Source organism: Callorhinus ursinus, unplaced genomic scaffold (assembly GCF_003265705.2).
Source record: "Callorhinus ursinus isolate GAN/ISIS: 27379988/994484 unplaced genomic scaffold, GSC_fseal_2.0 scaffold66, whole genome shotgun sequence".
In the NCBI taxonomy this organism is placed as follows: Eukaryota; Metazoa; Chordata; class Mammalia; order Carnivora; family Otariidae; genus Callorhinus; species Callorhinus ursinus.
In genome coordinates, this window is record NW_027397128.1 from 8,191,513 (window position 1) to 8,213,644 (window position 22,132).

A 22,132-nucleotide genomic window follows, 5' to 3' on the forward strand; every position below is an offset into this window, starting at 1 on the left:
CTCTCTTCAGGGCACTAACCTACCTCTGATTCCCTCTCTGCTCCCCAAGTGTAAGACACCACACAGGCATCTTCTCTTCTCCCTTCGTTTTGGGAATTGGGCTCCTGACTCCTGGGTTATTCTGCACTTTCTGCTACAAATACATCTCGGAGTACCAGCCATCTTCATACAATGTGATTTCAGTTATTAATACAGAAATTCTTACATATAGATGCTGCACTAGCATTTTTTGATATTTCCCCAAAGGGAGAGTAGCAATTATGTATGTGGATACAGAGAAGGCAAAAACAGGGATGATAATTCTATACAGAAAGGAGTTCATCACTCTGTGGGGGGCAACATGTGACTAAAGAAGGAAACCATGACCTGGTACTCTCTTTTCCCCAGAAAAGGCACTTAGAATAGACATTTCCAAGTATAAAAATCCAACAATTTAGGGTTTACCCACTTGAAAGAAATGTCCCAAAGCACCCATCACTCATTCACACAATGAAACTACACATGAGAAAAACCAAACTTTAGTAGTAAGTTATTATTAATACCTGCTCTCCAAACAGTAGTTAGAAAACTACGTTTGTAACAGATCTAGAGAATAAAAATACATGCAAACTCTCAGGAACCATGAAAGAATTAAGGCCTACGATGGAGTGCCTGGGGGGGAGCATGTTCTCCCAGGCCAGGGTTCACTTCTAAAGCAATCAGTTTGTCGAAAACGTTCACTCCTCTTGGGTGGGATGGGGTGTAAAGGGGCAGGGGAGGAGTGATCAGGCCAACACGTTTCAGTCTCATGCACAATCAACCGAGGCAGGAACGAGCTGTCAAAAGGCTCCCAGCAGCCAGGGCCCAAAGGCCTCACTGCATGGCGCAGATGCTGTGGGGCAGGAACTCCTGCACGTAGGTGGCGGCTGCCTTGGAGAGGTAGGTCATGGTGCCAAACCTGCCACTGGGTGCACTGTCATACAGAAGAGTACAGATGCCAGACGCAGGATCCTTGGCCAACATGGTGTCATCTGCACCGAGGGTTTTCTGTTTGGTTTTTAAGGGTGGGAGAACACAGGGGAAAGGCAAGATTACTAATCCTACTCATTAAAGTCCTGATTAGGATAACTCCGAGCCTCCTCCCCATTGCCAACTAGTTGGGTCTTAGGTTGTGTAGGTAGGAAGGGATCAGAGTTTGGCACAAACTGTTGAATATGGATTTCTGTACATGCATTTTTCACTAGATCCCCCAAATCCTATGGCATTATTTGTAAAGTACTGATTGCGTAGAAGTTTTGAAAGTTAAAGATAACAGTTAATTTAAACGAGTTGTGTCTGTTAAGAGTCAAATGTTAATACCAACAAATCACCCCGGAGGGACTTTGGTCTGAATCTTTCTAGGACCACTGATTTCAGCCCTTATCATTTTATCTTGCGTTTGATCTTGATTTCTTTCTAAGTCAACTTAATTCAAATAGACTCTAAGCTTTCCAAGCTAGAGCCTATGCCTAAAAGGGATCACATTATCGGATACACGGAAGAGTGTCTTTTCTGGGAAAAAGAGAGCAATCCAGAATATTTAAAATTAGGACTGTCCTGGAAAATCAAAATAATTGTGATTTCTTTTCCATTCCCCCACAGTGCCAAATAGAATGAAACACCTATTACATATTTTGGAGATTTTCCTATTGACAACAGTGCATGCCCTTCACCTTAGTATTCTTACTCTTCCTCTAGGAGACATTTGGAAAGCTTTCAATAAATAGTTTGCATTTATTAAATGCAGTTAATTTCCTGGAAGAAGGCATGTTGAGAAAAATTTTTTAAATGTAGAATTAAAAGTTTCACTTTAATATTTTCCTACAGGTAAGTAGCAAACACAAAAACAAACCAAACTAAGGTAAAATCAAACCTTCTCTTTAACTTAATAGTCCAAAAAAGGATATGCTATCCAATAGTCTCTTATTAAGTCCTTCTTGCTACAGAAAGTCATGTGATAAGAAGAATGAAATATGATGAAAAGCATAAAAGCCTCCTGAGTTCCAGGTAACTTTACCGTCTAATACAATCGCAAAACACTTGGTGAAAGACAGAGGTCGTCCCACCGCCTACTTCTTTGGCCATCAGAGCTCAGAGCCACTCACTACAAAGGGGGACCAGAAAAGAGCTGAGGAAGAGGGCACAAAAGAGTGACCTTGGCTTCTTGAAGCACTCTGAGTGCAGTCAGGTTAGTGTCGGACGTTCCCCTTCGAGAAAACAACCGGGTTGCCATTTGCCTACCTGTTCTTGAAGGAACAAGTCATTAGCAATATGCACTATTTTTTCCACAGCAATGATGCTTCCTATGCTATGAATTTCAATATCTGCCATCATAGTGAGGACAAGGATGGCTTCAACCAGAAGCTGGCGGTACTCGGGCTGAGGTACGCGATTCAGGACAGACTCCACATGAACAGAGAATTTAATCTCGCCTGGAGTCATCTGTGATAGAGAAAAAGAAAATCAATTCCTAAGCGCTCATCACTGGGGAGGCATCAATCACCTATTCTGAAAGGCAGTAAAAGCAATGTAGCCAAGAGTGCTGCTCAGTCTCCTTCAAAGTACCTGAGTGAGTATGAATTGGTTCAATCTTTTTGGAAGGCAGTCTGGTGAAACATAACAAGAGTCATAAAAGTGTCAGTGCCCTCTAACCCGCAATCCTATTTCTGAGAGTTTGTCCTAAGTTAATAATTCAAGAGAGGGGGGAAAAAAGCCCCATGTGCAAGAGTGTTTATAGCAGCATTAGTCACAAGTGTAAAACTAAAAGTAATCTGAACACGGGAATGGTTGTGTAAATAATGGCACATCATGGTACAGCAACTTCATGAGTTTTTATAGAGTCATTTGAGAGAATAAATACGACGACCATGCATAAAAGAAAAATCTAAGTGGAACTTAAAGTCGTATTTACATGATGACTAGAATTATGCAAAACAGTTATATACTGTTAGATTAAGATGGGCAGGAAGAAATAAAAAGTTATTTTAGGGTGAAGGGGATTGAGGGATAAGTTTGGGTAAAACTGTATTGAGTATATACTTTACGGTGGCACTGGAGATTTGGACTTTAAAGACCAGGGTTCAAGTCCTGTCTTTGCCAGTTACTAGTTCTATGACCTTGAACAGTTTGTTTCCCTAAATTTGTTTCCTTATCTGTAAACCAGGAACTATGATCCCTTCCTTGGCTGTCTCACATATCTGTGTGAAGGTACTTTGAAGACTCGTAAAGGTACCATTCAGGTATGCATTGTTAGTGATTATACTAACATTCTGATCATGCTTAAAAGCAGAAAAAGGACAAATAGAGGTCACAGTGTTCTTTATTAGAGAAGAGGCCTCTAGGCAAGCGTGAAGCCCTGAAGCATAGCATTAGCTTTCTGTACCAGCCCGTCCAGCCATCATCTGCAACAACTCCAGTGTTTCTGAGACTTTTCCCACTATCCAATCTTACAATTCCTAATTTGCTAATTCTAGTTCCTTTGTTGGTTTTGTATAAAGGCGATTCTTTATCATTTCTATGTGATTGGGCAAGAAGGGAAATATAAAGGCACCCGATAATATATGTGTGTGGTTCATGGCAATGTTTTCCAACCATGGTTATCTATCAGACTCATTCTAAGGATTTTTTTTTAAAGTACAGATGTGCAGGCCCCATCCCTAGAGATTTTAATCCACTAAATTGGAGATGGGCATTCAGGTTGCTGTGACATACAGTTCGAGCTAAGGACCACTAGTTCATCATCTAAAAGTCTACAAGCATCCTACTAGAGAAAGGTGGGGGGGGGTGCCTGGGTGGCTCAGCTGTTAAGCATCTGCCTTTGGCTCAGGTCACGATCCTGGGATCCTAGGATCCTGGATTCGAGCCCCGCATCGGGCTCCCTGCTCAGTGGGAGGTCTGCTTCTCCCTCTCCCACTCCCCCGGCTTGTGTTCCCTCTCTTGCTGTCTCTCTCTCAGTCAAATAAATAAAAATTAAAAAAAATCTTAAAAAAAAAGAGAAAGGTTGGTATGAGAAGGATGGGGAAATGAGAGACATTCTTAGATCTCTATCTTGTCTGCCCTCTCCGACTCTGGCCACACTCACATAAACCAGCCTAATTTAGTCAACCACTAAATGAGGCTGTCCTTATATAATATAACACATAATTGCTCTCTCATATTCCCATTCTGTTTTCAAAAAAACATTCTCTCCTTTCCTTCAATGCACTTCATGTTTAGTTGATTTGGAGTCATAGAACCATTACTTTGAAAAATGATCCCTGAAATACTTGAGCTACACAAACTATCAATCACACAATGTGAAAGACACAGAATCTCACCTCTCTAGTGGTTGAAGAAGGAAGCACAAAACCTTCCACAGAGAGTCCGTGACACTGCAAAACAGCAAAAACATGTTGTCACCAAGGATATGCTGACAACTGGGGGCCTGTAAGAAGACACTTAGTATTTCTGAGTGTGCTCCATCGGGTAGATGCTTAGTAATCGCAGGCCAGTGGAAGGCCTTGCAGCCCAAGTTTCCTTGCCAAGGGGTTGTGATTACTATGTGGCAAGAATCAGGGGTGGACTACAGGACATGCAAGATTTACCCTCTGTTTAAAGGAGTGGAAGGGATAGAGAAGGTCTACCTTCTGGGAGAGACTAGCCCCAAAGATTCAGAGACTACCCGAGAGGATATCATGCTAGGTCCCAGACTCATCACAAATTAGCTTTCAGAAAGATGTTTGGGCTGAAGAAAACTCAAAAGCTGCATTTGCAGACATGTATTACTGCATTTTCTAGTGAAGCGTCCCCCTGTCAGCACCCTTGATGATGCCCTCACCCTGCTGTACTTTTTTCCATAGTACTTGTCATCTTTTAACATTCTAAATAATTTACTTATTTAGTATGTTTATTATTTATTGCTTGTCTCTCCCTAGCAGAATGTAAGTTCCATAAGGACAGAGACTGTTGTCTATTTTGTTCTTTGCTGTATTGCTGTGAGCACCTAGGACACTGCCTAGTCCAACAGCGGATGCTCAAGAAATAGTACAGAAATGAATGATATTTCATCTTCTCGCCATCAACTCAATTATTAAAGAGCAATGGGAATTAATGACTTGCTATTTTAGATGTTAAGTGAATCAAAACAATATACAGTAAGCCACAAAGATTCCAACCCCCAGACACTTCCATCCCATGTTCCATATACCAAATAACAGTCTTTGTACAGAGAATTACCAGCCTGCAAACATATGCGCAAAGTAATTATGTTACATTCATACTCTAAAAGGAATGGAATGACAAAGCAGAGGGCATTTGTTTTCCCTCTTATATGAGGGTTCCAAGTCCAGGTTTTGATTCTGCCACAAAATAGTCAATCTTCCCAGTCATATTTAAATGTTCCTTTTCTTGTAGTCTCAAGGCCTTGTGGTTTTGCACCTTTATCATAACACATCTTGGCTTTGCATCATAGCTGCTATTTATGAAGGTAACTATGGATTAAACTCCCTGGTGACAAGAACACATACCTCCCATGGTATCTGGGGCAGAACAGCACTTACTACATGTCTGTGAAATCGAATTGCCATAGCCCAGGCATAACTGTGCAGATAAAATACCTCTCTGTAGAGGTTAGATGGAGGAAAGCAACTTTTAAGTACTCACTGAAGATTGCCAGAGCTGGTAGTCTGAGGAATCAACTTTTACCTTTCCAAAAGATCACCTGTTTCTGTCCCTGGGAGAATATCAGTGTGCTAAGGGGAGAAACGTAACTAAAGGTTTTGAAGTCCTGGATGATATTTTCTTCAGTTCATTGCCAAGGGTGACAAAGCTGAAAGTGGCACCCAAGAGACTATAAATGAGACCTATGAACGAGTACAGTGGACTTCTCGGCCCTCTAAAGCTGTCACAATCATAATGGTGTGATGTCCCCTTAACTGTCTTTGGTAAGCTAGGCCTTTGAAAGAAAAACAAAAATTGGTTATGCCAACAGAGTCTTTGGACCATTAGCATCATTATGATCTTGCATTTATTTAGTTTTCATCCAAGAAAACAATGTAAGTAATAGCTTCTTACACTAACTCCCCAGATACCACAGTCATTTTACAATAGCATTAGCACATTGCTACAAAAAACATTTCCACTCTACAGTAGCTACAAAGAAAGCAGCTCTTTGTTGCCAAATTTGATAAATGTATCACAATGTCCAACAATGTTCAACTATGGTCAAAAGCAGAGAAGCCATGATTTTTGAAATCTAATTTATAAACAACACCATAGCAACAATAATAGAAAGAGACTGAATCGTAAATAATATCAAAATAACAAATCAACTTTGTTGATTAGGTCTTCTTCTAGGTTTTGTCCATATGAGCATATGACATTTATATAATTGTGGTGACATCACAGTCATGCCATATCTCGGCCAAGGAGACTATCAAGGGGGAAAATAAAGAGATGTCTACAATGTGTTATGCTCACCTTCTGTAAAACTTTCCATACTTTTTGATAAAATCCAACTGGGACTCTGTTCAGTGCTCCATCTAGCCTTCTTCGGCGTTGCCACTGACCTTGACGATTATCTTTAGATGTCTGTTGAGCATATGCACTAGGAAAGGACCCACTACTTGAAGCCACAGGTATTCCAGGTGACTTGGGACAAAAGGAGAGGAAAGGACATAAAGCAAAAGTCATCTCTGTTCCTCTGAACAGAATAATAAACACACTGTAGACTTAGAAACCACATAGTAAGTGTAACATCCAAGATGAAGAGGTTACTGTGAAGCCAGTAGACTGATGAATAGCTAGCGACAATATAAATGGATACAATCCTTTTAGAAAGCAATCTAGTGATACTTAAAAGGAGCCATAAAAATACTGATCATCTGGGAGGTTCCCAGCTGTCTCTTTACTTGGTTATCTCTCTGTTAAACTTCTAGCTGTTCTATGGCTTAGTTTGTTGCTTTCAACACAAGCCTCAATCAAATTAAAAGAACTGAAATCAAAGCATGTTCTCTGACTACAATGAAATTAAATTAGAAATTAGTAACAGAAGGAAATTTAGGAAATTTACAAATATGTGGAAATTAGACAATACGCCCCGAAATAACTGGTGGTTTAGGAAAGAAATCACAAGGAAAATTAGAAAACACTGAAATAAATAAAAACACAACATACCAAAACTTAAGGGATGCAGCTAAAACAGTGTTTAAAGAGAAATTTAAGTTATAAATACTTGTATTAAAAAAGAAGTAGGGGCGCCTGGGTGGCTCAGTTGGTTAAGCATCCAACTTTTTATTTTGGCTCAGGTTATGATGTCAGGGTTATGAGATCAAGTGCTGCATCATTCTTTGTGCTGGGAGTGGAGCCTGCTAATGATTCTCTCTCTTCTTCTCCCTCTGCCCCTCCCCCAACTTGTGCACCCGTGCTCTCTCTCTCTCTCTCTCTCTCTCAAAAAAAGATGTTTTTTACTCTTGCTACTTTTGACCAGCATTGTACCAGAGGTTCTAGCCAGTGGTATTAAGAAAAGGAATAAAAATCATCCAGAATGGAAAGTAAGAAGTAAAACTACATCTGCAGATGACATATCTTATATAGAAGGAATTCACAGAAAAGCATTAGAATACATGAGCTCAGTAAAATTGTACAATATAAGATCAATATAAAAATCAATTGTATTTCTAAATAGTAGCAATCAATAATCTGAAAATGAAATTAAGAAAACAATCTCATTTAAAATAGCATCTGGGGGCGCCTGGGTGGCTCAGTTGTTAAGCGGCTGCCTTCAGCTCAGGTCATGATCCTGGGGTCCTGGGATAGAGCCCTGCATTGGGCTCCCTCCTCCATAGGAAGCCTGCTTCTCCCTCTCCTACTCCCCCTCCTGCTTGTGTTCTCTCTCTTGCTGTGTCTCTCTCATCAAATAAATAAATAAAATCTTAAAAAAATAGCATCTGAAAGAATAAAATATGTAGGAATAAATTTCACAAAAGAGGTTGTAAAACATATACTTTGAAAACTTTAAGACATGTTGAAAGAAATTAAGGAATGGAAAGAATCCCATGTTCATAGGTCAGAAGACTTAACATTGTTAAGATGGCAAGACTCTTGAAATTTATCTGCAGAATCAACACAATCTTCATCGTAATCCCAACTGGGTTCTTTGCAGAAATTGACAAGCTTATCCTAACATTCATATGGAAATTCAAGGGACCCATGATAGCTAATACAATCTTAAAAAAAAAAAAGACCAAAGTTGGAGTTGCCTTAATCTCTTCAGTTTAAGAAATCTGAAATCATAGGCCATTATATTATGAATCACTGATTTAAACCAAGGAAATTTAATTGGAGATCAGTCTTCCTAAAATGTAACCTTCATGAGGGCAAGGACCATATCTGTTTTGTTCTCCATTGTATTTCCAGTGCCTGGCACGAAATTGGCACTCAATTAATATTTACTAGATAAATTAATAATCAGAATAATAGCCGATCCAGTGGTTTTCAAACTTAAAAGTGCATCAGAATCACCTAGAAAGCTTATTAAAACACAGATTGCTAGGCCTCACCCAAGCCTTTCTGATTCAGTAGGCCTAGGGTGGGGACAAAGATTTTACATTTTTTTCTTTAAATTTTGTATTGTTATGTTAATCACCATATATTACATCATTAGTTTTTGATGTAGTATTCCATGATTCATTATTTGCGTGTAACACCCAGTGCTCCACACAGAATGATACCCATCACCAGGCTAACCCATCCCCCCACCCCTCACCCCTCTAGAACCCCTCTAGTTTGTTACTCAGAGTCCATCGTCTCTCATGGTTCATCTCCCCCTCCGATTTCCCCCCCTTCATTTTTCCTCTCCTGCTATCTTCTTTTTTTTTCTTAACATATATTACATTATTTGCTTCAGAGGTACAGGTCTGTGATTCAAAAGTCTTGCACAATTCACATCGTTCACCATAGCACATACCCTCCCCAATGTCTATCACCCAGCCACCCCAACCCTCCCACCCCACCCCCACTCCAGCAACCCTGTTTGACATTTTTAAGAAGTTCCCAGGGGATGCTGATACCATCTAGCACAGTGCCTGGCACATAGTAGGCATGCAATTAATTATAGTAGTCGAAAGAATAAATGTATAAACAGACACTTAAAAAAATACTTATTAAATTGAATTTTGCTTTCTGAAATGGAAAAGAGGCCGGAGTTGAACCCCCTTCCTTGCCCTTTTGAGAAAACGAATGGAAAGATTTTTACCCCCATATATGAAGTTGATTTATACTTATTTTAGTTCTTTTTTTTATACTTATTTTAGTTCTTGATTCATTTGTTTATCTTTTCAGTCAGTCAGTATATGTCATGACTTATGTAACAGCACACTCAAAGCACTTGTGATTGGTATATAATATAACAGCAGTTACCAGAAAAGTCGGTGACATCAAATCTATACCCAAGGGATGACCACCACTGGACTATAAAAAAAATTGAGAAAATAAGATTTTAAAAGGGATGAGGCAAGGCAAACATTATTTGTGTTTTTATAAGTTATTAGTAGAGTTAAAATTACAGACAATTCAAGTCACTAGCCAGCATGTTATTTAAAAAGCTGATAAATAGCCTTACTCTAGAAGTCATGGTAAAGGGGGAAAAACAACAACAACAACAAACTACGTTTAAAAATATTTTTTCTGGGAGCCTGGGTGGCTCAGTTGGTTGAGGAACTGCCTTCGGCTCAGGTCATGATCCTGGAGTCCCGGGATAGAGTCCCGCATCAGGCTCCCTGCTCGGCAGGGAGTCTGCTTCTCCCTCTGACCCTCCCCCCTCTCATGTGTTCTCTCTCTCTCTCTCTCTCTCATTCTTTCTCTCAAATAAATAAATAAAAATCTTTAAAAAATATTTATTTTTTCCATGATCAGAAAAAAGGGCATTGGTTAGTGGTAGAGAAAAGGACTTAAGCAATACAAAACACCAGAGAGGCACGTAAGGATGGAAATCAATAAATAGAAATTAGAAAGTAATGAATATTTAGGGCTCTCAATCCTTGAAATTACAGTCCTAATGATCTGGGCTTTCTTGCAGTCCTATAGGTAATGGATGTGTAAAAAAAAAAAAGAAACGATATAGCTGGATAGGTCAAGTTCTTAATATCATAGTAATCTAGCTGGGAACATGGACTTCAAGTTCTAAATATATAATGAACTTGTAAGTAATACTGTGTGACTATAAACAACTGTAAAATGTTTAGCCAATCACCCTTGGCCAAAACAAGGATTGTTTACCAACATCAGTTTAACTCCTCAGTATGAAGCATAGTTCTTTCACCTTTCAGATAGGAAAATGTTCAGATTATCCACATATTCTGAGAAAAAACATGTAGTAGTGAACATTTTTCTATTACAAAGCCCTTAAGCCCTTTCTTAGTCCATTCAGTTCTTGCCCTTGCATAATATAAATCTGAAAAGTTTCCTTCAAACCGAACTTCAAGCATTGGCTTCATTCTTGTCCTAAATGGTTCGGACTCCTACAAAACCCCAAACAAATAAAATTTCCATTTTGCCTCTCCTCCTCTGGATGGGCTTTAATTCTTTAAGCTACTGTAAATCAATTTTGAAGGCAGGAGGAGTAGTTTTAAGATTTTCATAAAAAGTGCTACTAGGGGAGACCAACTCAGTACCTTCTCAACTCGGAGACCCTGAAATCACATGATTTCCCAGAGTTTTGAAAGAAGCAATGGAAGTTTATGTTAAGTATTTCTTTGTAGAGCACAAAAATTTGCCTCTTCTCATCTGCAGGGTAAGAGGTGACCAAAAAAAAAAAAAAATGAGTAAGAGGCTATAGAATGATATTTGAGGACTCCCACCAACTCCAGGGTGATTTAGATGTTTTTTCCTCTATGTGTCCGTATACTTTTTGTCTACCTCTATCATGACAATGATAAAAATCTAATTTGGGGACAATGCCTGAAAGTAGATTTTTTTTAAAAAAGGCTCTCACCTAATCTGGTGTTCTCTCTAGCGCCTGTTCCATAAAAGTAAGTAATTGGAGTCTAGTTTCATAAAGAAAATTAAGTCCAAAATTACGTGTTCATTCTAACAAGAGGAATTCAGGGTTTTATTTTCTTATTATCAGAAACAAATTACTTCCCTCCTAAAATTAGCAAAATAGTTTGGTCCAGAAAAGGAAAGCTATCTGTAAAATGAATGCTACGAAGGAGAATCAAACAAGCTGCTGTGTGGTTTATCCTATTTGTAAAAAGGCCATGAACTCATGCATGTTATATACATGCCTAAAGGTAGGTTAAATTGTGTTAAAGCGTCCCTAGTTGTTTCACCTGACTCTCAGTTGAGACAGATAGTCTATGAAATTCCACCTGAAAAAAAAATTGGCTCTGATTAAACGCAGGATATGAAACAAAATAAATGATCCCAACAAAGTCTGATTCCAAAAGAATGATCTTGAGCATGATAATCACCCAGCTCATCTCCCAAGATATCCCAAGATGTCTTACCTGCTTTATCTCACTTTTCAACTGCATTATCCCAGTTCGTTCTGTTTTGGTTGCCCCAACAGCACCAATCTCATGGATAGAAATAGCAGGGCTAACATTTGAATCAGTGGGACGAACTATATAGCATGACAGATTAAAGAGAAAGAGAGAGGATAATCAGGTTCCAATTATTTTGCTCCACCACACTTAAAAGACTTAGATATGTGTCCTCTTATGTTAATAATAATCAAAAACAACCAACCAATTATAACCTTGCTATTCAAAGTGTGGTCCATCAGCATCACCTAGGAGCTTGTTAGTAGAATCTTGGGTCACACTCCAGGCCTACTGAACCAGTTTGCATGTTAGCAAGTTCCCCAGGTGATTCTTATGCACAGTAAGGCTCGAGAAGCACTGCTTTATAACTTTCTTTTACCACTCTGGGGTCTAGTATCCATCCGTCTGACATTATATATTTATTTTATCCTAAGCCTAAAAGTTGAGCATGAGCGATAACCTTTTTAATTTGCCCTGTTTTAGGTACCTTATACCAAATACTACTGCCAAACCACCAAGTGCAGGTGGAGGATTAATTTGTGACAGACCCCAAGATGTGTCTAAATTCAAAGGTGAAAGGATATGTCAGATGCACTGTAACAATTACATACACATAGACACATCACTGTAAATGCTACTGAATTACTGCCAAATGGAATACAAGAAAGTTTCAAGTTATATGGGTTGTTAGTTGTCCTAAAGTGGAGATTTAGGATAATGTAAAGGAATAGATAGTTCAAAACAAAACATGGTAGTAATCCACTTAGGTGATATATCATTTAAGGAGAAAAAAGAGGGATACAGTAGTTTCCAAATCTTGTTCCAGAAGACAGCTTTGCTTTTAATTGCTGCATATATTGGGGTTCTATTTAGTTGGGGGAAAGGTTCCTCTGATAAAAGAAAAACATTTTTAAATCAATGAAATGAAACTAACACTCTGAAACGGAGATGCCATTACTCAAATCTTACCACTTCGTTCCACTCCAAACTCTTTGCCACTGAGAATGTGATGCAGGAGGTTCTTCATGGCTGAAGGACTGAGATTCATTAGGCTGTCTGTGGCTTCCTCAGCTAGTCATCAGAAATGTTAGGACATTGTTAGTGTATAGAAATGCAACTGATTTCTGTGCATTGATTTTGTATCTTGCCACGCTGCTGAATTCCTGTATGAGTTCTAGCAATTTTGGGGTGGAGTTTTTGGATTTTCCACATAGAATGTCATGTCATCTGCAAAGAGTGAGAGTTTGACTTCTTTGCCGATTCGGATGCATTTTATTTCTTTTTGTTGTCTGATTGCTGAGGCTAGGACTTCTAGTACTATGTTGAACAATACTGGTGAGAGTGGACATCCCTGCTGTGTTCCTGACCTTAGGAGAAAAGCTCTCAGTTTCTCCCCATTGAGGATGATATTCGCTGTGGGTTTTTCACAGATGGCTTTTATGATATTGAGGTATGTTCCCTCTATACCTACACTGTAGAGAGTTTTAATCAAGAAAGGATGCTGTATTCTGTCGAATTCTTCTTCTGCATCCATTGAGAGGATCATATGGTTCTTGTCCTTTCTTTTATTAATGTGGTGTATCACGTTGATTGGTTTGTGAATGTTGACCCACCCTTGGTGCAAAGGCAAGGGAAGCAAAAGCAAAAATGAACTATTGGGACTTCATCAAGATGAAAAACTTTTGTACAGCAAAGGAAACAGTCAACAAAACTAAAAGACCATCTACAGAATGGGAGGAGAAGATATTTGCAAATGACATATCAGATAAAGGGCTAGTATCCAAAATCTATAAAGAACTTATCAAACTCAACTCCCAAAGAACAAATAATCCAGTCAAGAAATGGGCAGAAGAGGTGTACAGACATTTCTCCAAAAAAGACATACAAATGGCCAATATACACATGAAAAAAATGCTCAACATCCCCCAGCACCGGGAAATACAAATCAAAACCACAATGAATGGGGCGCCTGGGTGGCTCGGTAGGTTAAGTGTCTGCCTTTGAGTCAAGTCACAATCTCAGGGTCCTGGGATCAAGCCCTGAGTCGGGCTCCCTGCTCAGTGGGGAGCCTGCTTCTCCTTCTCCCTCTGCCCCTCCCCCCAACTTGTGCTCTCTCTCTCTCTGAAATAAATAAAATCTTAAAAAATAAAAACCACAATGAGATACCACCTCACACCAGTCAGAATGGCTAAAATTAACAAGTCAGGAAACAACAGATGTTGGTGAGGATGTGGAGAAAGGGGAACCCTCCTACACTGTTGGTGGGAATGGAAGCTGGTACAGCCACTCTGGGAAACAGTATGGAGGTCCCTCAAAAAGTTGAAACTAGAGCTACCCTTCGATCCAGCAATTGCACTATGGGTATTTATCCAAAGGACAGAGGAGTCAAAGGGGCACTTGCACCCCAATGTTTACAGCAGAATTATCAGCAATAGCCAAATTATGGAAAGAGCCCCAATGTCCATCAACCAATGAATGGATAAAGAAGTGGAATATATATATAATGGAATATTACTCAGCCATCAAAAAGAATGAAATCTTGACATTTGCAACGATGTGGATAGAGCCAGGGAGTATTCTGCTAAGTGAAATAAGTCAGAGAAAGACAAATACCATATGATTTCACTCATATGTGGAATTTAAGAAACAAAACAGATGAACACGGGGGAAAAAGAGAGAGAAAACAGACTTTAAACTATAAAGAACAAACTGAGGGTTACTAAGGATGGGTTAAGTGGGTGATGGATATTAAGGAGTACACTTGTAGTGATGAGCACTGGGTGTGGTATATAAGTGATGAATCACTAAATTCTAGACCTGAAACTAATATTACACTGGATGTTAACCAACTGGAATTTAAATAAAAACTTGAAAAAGATAAAAAATAATCACAGTTATTAAGAGCTTACTACATGTAGGTCATAACTTTAAACAATGTTAGTAACAAACAGTTATGACATGTACTTGACCTTGAGAAGCTGAACAGCTATTTGGGAGAGATTACACATGTAAACAAGATAAACAATAATAAAACATGTCAGTACTAAGTACCAAATGAGAAGTATAGACAATAAACGCTTTGGAAATCAGAGGAGAAATCAATCTCCAAGGATGGTGACTGATAAAATTAGTGGGAAATACTGTGAAAATAGGAGGTAGAGTTGTTGAGGTTTTGAATATCAGACCCAGGGATCTTGACTTTATTGTATGAGAAGTAAAGAGCCTTGGTTTTGATGAATCCACAGGGGAAAAATGATCAGTAATAGGCAATTAAAGGAAAGTGAAGAATGTCTGGGTTTTTTTTTCCTTGTTGAGGTTTATTATTAAATATTGGACCCTAATAAAACATCCTTGCATACCATAGCTAGAGAATATATATATATGTGTATATACAGACATGTGTGTGTGTGTGTGTGTGTGTGTGTATAATGCAATACATGTAATCCATAACAATGTGCTAAACTGGAAATCATTTGGAATCAGGCAGACTTGGACTCAAATTGTACTATTTACTAGGCAAGTAAAGTTACTATGTAACTTTAAGCAAGTTATTTAATCTCTCTGAGATTCAGATGACTTATTTAAAAGTGGAACAAAAATATCTTCTCCAGAGGGTGGTCATAAGGATTAAATGAGATAATGTTTGTAAATATAAAGCAAAAAAGCACAGAATCTGACATATGGTAGGGAGAAAATAATCATTCGCTCTCTTCCTTCAAAGGGTTATTTTAATATAAATTATCTTATGTAATTCAGGTTAGACTCAAGCCAATAAATTTAGCTACTTGTTAATAGCTCAATTAAAAGCCTTTCAGGGAAAGGTAACAGAAATAATGGCTAAAATTGAGTTTTGCAACTCTAATTTCATTTTTGTATGCAATCTCTATCTCTATTATTTTACCATTCTTATTGAAATTAAACAAATACCAATGGAGAAAAACAGTCACGCCACGGGGGTCCCTTTCCCTCCCTCACACTTTATACAATTTTGTGCTGCAGCTTCCACAGGCCCCCGCTTTTCTTCCAACTAAACCTGTTACCTTGCCAAAAACACCTACAGTTAATTTCAAAGAGAGTCCTGTCAGGTAAATATCAATAGAAATAGGGTGTTCCTTTATTCGATCCTGTTGTTGACTAGACAGAATACTGACAGTATGATCAAACTGATGTGGCGACTTAATCTGGGGTCAAGAGGCTGCACTGCCAGGGCACCTGGGTGGCTCAGTGGGTTAAGCGGCTGCCTTTGGCTCTGGCCATGATCCCAGGGTCCTGGGATCAAGCCTTGCATTGGGCTCCTTGCTCAGCGGGAATCTTGCTTCTCCTTCTCCCTCTGCCTGCCGCTCCCCCTGCTTGTGCTCTCTTTCTTTCTCTCTGACAGATAAATAAATAAAATCTTAAAAAAAAAAAAGAAGCTTCACTGCTTGAGTCAGAATGAAACCCAGTCTGTCCCACTCAAATTCGATGCGCACTTAGGCTCACGCTAGGAGTTGGAAGGCATGTAATTTGGAGTGCAGAGCCCCCAAGAGGCGGAATTGTGAAGTTGCAGAATGAATATATAAATCTGTCATAACACCAGTCTCGTGATTTGTATAAATAGAGGTTGACTGTACGCAGCTTCTGAGCTACTGATAAAATGTTTTCTCTTTCTTTCCCTCCCGATCCAAAACTCAATAGCCCTACATTAAAAGTGAATTCTGCCCAAAACAGTTACTAAAAGGAGTACCTGAGCATCGAAGGGAGTGGGCCAGTTCTGTTGCCATAACTTGTATGATTAGACCAATTCGAAGTCGAAACATTTCAGCAAAGAGACCAGGCTGAGTTCGCATATACATGGCTAGATATACCATTATTTCCTGTGCATGGAATGAATATAGAAACAAATATGGTTCAGGTCTCACAAAGCCTACCTGGTAGGCTTTGGAAACTGCCAGATCAATTGAAAACAAAAATATCAATCACTATTTTAGACATCATAATTCTGCTCACCTGTGTAAGGATCGAGATGCTCATGTCCCCTTCACTGGCCTCATCTATCAGCTGAGTGAGGAGTTCATAGGGCAGAGGTCTGAGGGAGAAGACCACGAAGAAAGACAAAATTCTGTGACTATTTAAGCTTAAATACACAGAGAATATAAAAAATCTCCCAGCTCCAAGTCACCACTTCAATGTCTCATCATAGCTAGTAGCATTTCGTTCTTTTAGTCTTTAAAGTTCATTGCCTCCCCACACCACTTGGGCCTATATCAACTCCAGAGAGCTCTACCCTCTCCTCTCTAAAGCTGGATTGCCCTTCTCCTTCAAACTTCTTTTTAAAACTCACCCCCTGAGGTCCTTCCAGATCAGTCTTTCATGGTTAATTTTTTTTTAAAAAAATTTATTTATTTATTTATTGAGAGAGAGAGAATGGTAGAGAGAGAGCATGAGAGGGAGGAAGGTCAGAGGGAGAAGCAGACTCCCTGCTGAGCAGGGAGCCCGATGCGGGACTCAATCCTGGGACTCCAGGATCATGACCTGAGCCGACGGCAGTCACTTAACCAACTGAGCCACCCAGGCACCCTTTCATGGTTAATTCTTAACATATGACAAGTAACTATTACGGCCAGAAAGTAATAAACTTAATTTAAGCTGTGCCTTCTGGAAACCATTTTATTACTTTATGATCACACCTTAGTTACATTGATTTTCTAGTTTCATCAGTTTACACACACACACACACACACACACACAGGGGTATGCCTACCTCTTCCCATACTTCTGACTCTCCTGTTGATACTAAGCACTCTGGAGGAATGGGGCATGGACAATGCCATCTTCTTTTGGATTGCCACAGTAGTGGCAAAAATTGATCTGATTTGTGATAAAAAAGTTCTGTTTGCTCACAGTAAGGCACTATGGGTTGAATTATGTCCTGTCAAAGTCCATATATTGAAATCCTAGCCCAGAGTCCCTCAGAGTGTGACCGCATTTGGAGATGAGGTTTTTACAGAGGTAATTAAGTTAGAGTAAGGTCATTGTGGGCCCTAAACCTTTATGCCTAGTGTTCTTACATAAAAATTTGGGAAATTTGGACACAAAGACACATATAGAGGGAAGAAATGTGAAGAGACATAGGGAGCAAACAGCCATCTAAAAGCCAAAGAGAGAGGCCTGGAAGAAAGTCTAGAGTATAGCAGATTTTTTGTGGGTGCTAATTCTAGTTGCCCGCCCTGTTTTGGACTGCTTTTGGATGTGAGGTTTGGGAAAGCCAGTAAGTAAAAAACAAGCACAAAAACAAAAACCATCACCACCACCACCACCACCACCACAAAAATCCGTAAAAAGCAAACTACATTTGTGTACTACTTCTTGTGGATCTACTCTTTCATTTACTCATGCCCTGTCATTATCAACATTCTCATGCCAAGTATCTCTGACAGAAGCCCACACATGTAGGCCATTATCATCCAGTGACAGATTAGGGTAAGAGAACTGTAGTCAGTCCACACAGCTCCTGAAAGGCTCAGAGAAGCTTGATCAAACCCAACCAAAAACCATACTCACGCAGAGATGGTCTTCTCTCGAGGTTCTGGAGGGAGTCCCACTGTCAAATGTTTCTGGTGGGAGAGAAGAGCTGTGCAGGCCTAAGAAGAGATAGCATAACAGCATTATCCTTCCCACAACACCTCAGCTTTCCATGACAGTTATTCTTCTCAGCCCACAGACCTTTGCTTCCCCTTAATTTATTGACACACCAAACCCTCTTTCTCAGGAAATACCATGTAGTTCAGAAAAAAGAGATTTTTAAGAAGAAACAATGAGGTATCTTTATCTCCTAAGAGGTAAGAACTTTTAGCCTACTGCAAATTCATTCTTGAGCTGTAGAATTCCTATCGTTTATAACATCTTATCATTTATAAACTTCAGTACTGTATATTTGACATTCACAAACGAAAAGCTAATTGAATATCAGGAACTTTATGTGGGAAAGACAACATCTCAAATGTTTAGATGCTGTGGTTGCCTTAAAAACCAATTATGGAAACCAATTTTTAAAAAGCACCTCCATTTAGATTTGGTATAAATTCAAGAAGAATTTATAGTACCTCATCAAGTGCTTCCACCTTCTTCCTTAAGATTCCAGAGATGTATCGGATCAGGCCCCAGTGACGAATTTCTCCAACTTTGCCATACAATTCAGTAAGCAGCTCTCGGACTGAACTACCCCCTTCATCATATAATTCAGTGTCCCAGTCCGGTCCTCTGGAATGTTAAAGAGGGGCCTATGTTAATTATAAGTAAAGCTGCTGGCAACAATCATTTGTTTCAGTGTTATAATGGATGTGACTGTTTTTGATAGGTCTCTCTCATTAGGAAATAAATGTATTTTTACCAAGAATCCTTGTAAATCCATGATTAGTAGTCGGCCCTGAAACCCAAATACCTAGGCAAGAACAAGTCTTAGTTTCAGCTGTGCTTTGACAAAATGCATTCTTTTACTCTCTTCACAGGCTTCAACATAGCTGAAAATAAAGTCAAAGACTTAACTATTGAAAGTTCAGAAAGTATGCTACACTTAGGAAACTAAGAGAGATAAAAGGAAAGGATGTGTGCTTATTTGTAAAGGATGCATATACATTATTGTTGTCCAGATTACTATAACACAAGTCAACCGTGAAGTATCATAAAATACATGTAAAGTGCTACGAAACTGAGAATTTATGATGAAGGTAGATTATTTATTAAACAACGTTAAGACAATCAAGTAGCCATCTGAAAAAGAAGTTGGATTCATACCTTACACTGAACATCAGAATTCCAGATATATCAAAGATTTAAATGTAAATATGGGAGGACTACTTTATAACTCTGGTGGCAAGAGGACTGTTTAACTATAACCTATGCACAAGAAGCCATAGAAGAAACAATGATGCATTTATATACATAAAAACAACAAAATTCATATTGCAGAAAACCACTGTAAGCAAAGTCATAGGACAAATTACAAACAGAAAAATATTTGCAATTCATAGGCCAATTTCCCTAATATATAAAGAACTTCAACAGAGGTGCCTGGGTGGCTCAGTTGGTTAAGTGTCCAACTCTTGATTTCAGCTCAGGTCATGATCTCTGGGTCATGGGATTGAGCCCCGTGTTGGGCTCCACGCTCAGTGGGAGTCTCCTCATTCTCTCTCCCTCTCCCTCTGTCCCTCACCCCGCTCATTCTCTCTCTCTCAAAGAAAGAAAGAAAGAAAGAGGGAAAGAAAGAACTGCAACAGATATAGAAAATTAATAAAAGAAACAAAAGACACAAAAAGAAAATATGGCCAAATACTGATGGATTTATTTTTTATTTTTTTAAAAGATTTTATTTATTTATTTGAAAAAGAGATAGAGAGTGAGAGAGCGCGCACGAGCGGGAGGAAATGGCAGAGGGAGAGGGAGAAGCAGGCTCCCCTTTGAGTAGGGAGCCTGACTTGAGGCTGGATCCCAGGACCCTGAGATCATCACCTGAGCTGAAGGCAGATGCTTAACCGACTGAGCCATCCAGGTGCCCCAATACTGATGAATTTTAAATACAGGAAAAGGTGTTTGATCTCATGCATAGTAAGAAAAATTAAAATTAACACTAGAACCAAGATAACACTTTTTAAAATCTATCATGTTGTCAAAAATCCCCAAATTTGATAACACTGCATTGGTAAAGTTTTGGGAAAATAGGTACTCTTGATATCTTGCTGGTGGGAATGAAAATTGGGACAATCTCTCTGGAGAGCTATTTGGAAAAAATATATTAATATTAAAAATCTCTATATTCTTTGATCTAGGAATTTTAATTCTGGCATATCTCCACACATGAGAAATGATATATGCCGTGAGGTTATTTGCTATAGCATTGTTTGTGATAGTGAATGATGGGAAACAACCCAAATGTCCCTCAATAGGAGACTGGTTAAATTATGGTATGTTCAAACAATGGAATGCTATGCAACTATTAAGAAAATACGATGTAGATCTAGATTGTGACAGATTGTAGTTTTAACCTGAATCAAATAATGTTCCATCTAACACGCTCCTCTTTCAGGGTGACTTTTACAGTCCTCCCGTGAAGAGGGTGGGTCTGCGTTCTCTCCCCTTCAACCCAGGCATGCTTGTGACTAAGTTGAAAGTACGGCTGTGTGATTTCTGAGGCTAGGTCATAAACATTAAGGCATCTTCCACTTGGTCCTTTGATGGGGCACATACTCTTGGAACCTAGACATCAGGCTGTGACGAAGTAGAGAGACACATGGGGGAGGTCATTTGTAGGTGTTCTGGGTGACAGCCCCAGGTGAGGTGCCAGTCAACAACTGGTATGAACCCCTAGATATATGAGTGGACAACCTCATGGTGACTTCAGCCCCTGACGCTGTCGGACTACAACTGAAGAGATCCCAAGTGAGAACTGCCTAGCTGAGCTTGGACAAGCTCCAGAACTGTGACAGATAATTTAAATACTTTTTGCTTTTATTATCTTAAGCCACTGAGTTTTTGGGTTCTTTGTTAAGCAGTCATAGATAAATGGAATATATATGTAATGAATTTCAAGATAGATAGTTTTAGTGAAAAAAAAAAAGCAAGGTACAGAACAGTGTATATACTATGCTTCCATTTGGTGAAACAGGTGTAAAATTATACACATATATGCTTTATTTACCTACATATGCATAAATTGTTCTTGGATGGATATACAAAAAACCAATAACACTGATTGCCTGTGAGTTGGGAAACCAGGTATCTGGGGACCAGAGGTGGGAGAAAGACTTTTTATCCTTTCCCTGTATCCTTTTGTACTTTAAAAAGTTTGAGCCATGATAATATATTATCTATTCAATATATTAAATTATAGTAAGTATATACTATATATAATGTATTTAATATACTTAATGTATTAAAAATAAATATGAATTTAATACATTAAATATATTTTTAAAAACACAAAATAAAAAGTACCATAGGAAGAGCCAACAATGGATTAAAAAAAACAGTGAATGCAAGTTTGAAGAGTAACAAGACATTTAGTTTCAAAGTATATCTCCACAAGACACTTTTCAATTACAAAGTGCAACCCAAAAACTTTAGAGTGGAGTAATGTGGAAAATACTACCTTAACCAAGTGATAAAACCAGCAATGGGGCTCATCAACATTATGTGCCCTCTTGATATGACACACTGAGAAGAACTCAGCATGACTTCAGTGGTATTCCTGCCAAAAATGCATAACTTGAATTTAATTATGAGAAAACACCAACTGAACCAAAATTTAGGGACATTCTGTAAAAATAATTCATCTGTATGCTTCACAAATGCCAATAACATGAAAAATAAAGGCTCAAGAACTGTTCCAGATTAAAGGGGACTGGGGACACACAAGAATTGAATGAAATGCATAATTTAGATTTTCTTTCACTGAAAGACATTACTGGGACAACTGGCAAATACACTCTGTAGATTAGATAATAGCATTGTTTTTCTTTTAAAGACTTTATTTATTTGTCAGAGAGAGAGAACACAAGCAGGGGGAGCAGCAGACAGAGGGATAAGCAGACTCCCCACTGAGCAGGGACCCCCCCCCCCCC

At 38.9% G+C, this 22,132-nt stretch overlaps 1 protein-coding gene across 8 annotated transcripts in view; it reads right to left on the reverse strand.

The window, feature by feature from the left end:
• Positions 1 to 517: 517 nt before the first annotated feature.
• Positions 518 to 22,132, reverse strand: part of PHKA1 (phosphorylase kinase regulatory subunit alpha 1) — a 159,198-nt gene continuing 137,583 nt past the window's right edge. For 5 of the 8 annotated variants that reach the window (XM_073885810.1, XM_073885809.1, XM_073885812.1 and 2 more), the window contains 12 exons: positions 18,620 to 18,776; positions 18,078 to 18,157; positions 16,524 to 16,602; positions 16,261 to 16,390; positions 12,507 to 12,608; positions 11,502 to 11,617; positions 11,325 to 11,363; positions 9,415 to 9,465; positions 6,475 to 6,645; positions 4,335 to 4,388; positions 2,260 to 2,460; positions 518 to 1,026 (listed from right to left, as the gene is read on the reverse strand). In XM_073885810.1, the coding sequence (XP_073741911.1) occupies positions 853 to 1,026; positions 2,260 to 2,460; positions 4,335 to 4,388; positions 6,475 to 6,645; positions 9,415 to 9,465; positions 11,325 to 11,363; positions 11,502 to 11,617; positions 12,507 to 12,608; positions 16,261 to 16,390; positions 16,524 to 16,602; positions 18,078 to 18,157; positions 18,620 to 18,776 (1,354 nt within the window). In that variant the 3' untranslated portion in view covers positions 518 to 852. The remainder of the gene's footprint in view (positions 1,027 to 2,259; positions 2,461 to 4,334; positions 4,389 to 6,474; positions 6,646 to 9,414; positions 9,466 to 11,324; positions 11,364 to 11,501; positions 11,618 to 12,506; positions 12,609 to 16,260; positions 16,391 to 16,523; positions 16,603 to 18,077; positions 18,158 to 18,619; positions 18,777 to 22,132) is intronic. The other 3 variants (XM_073885813.1, XM_025851300.2, XM_025851223.2) reach the window with 2 other exon arrangements.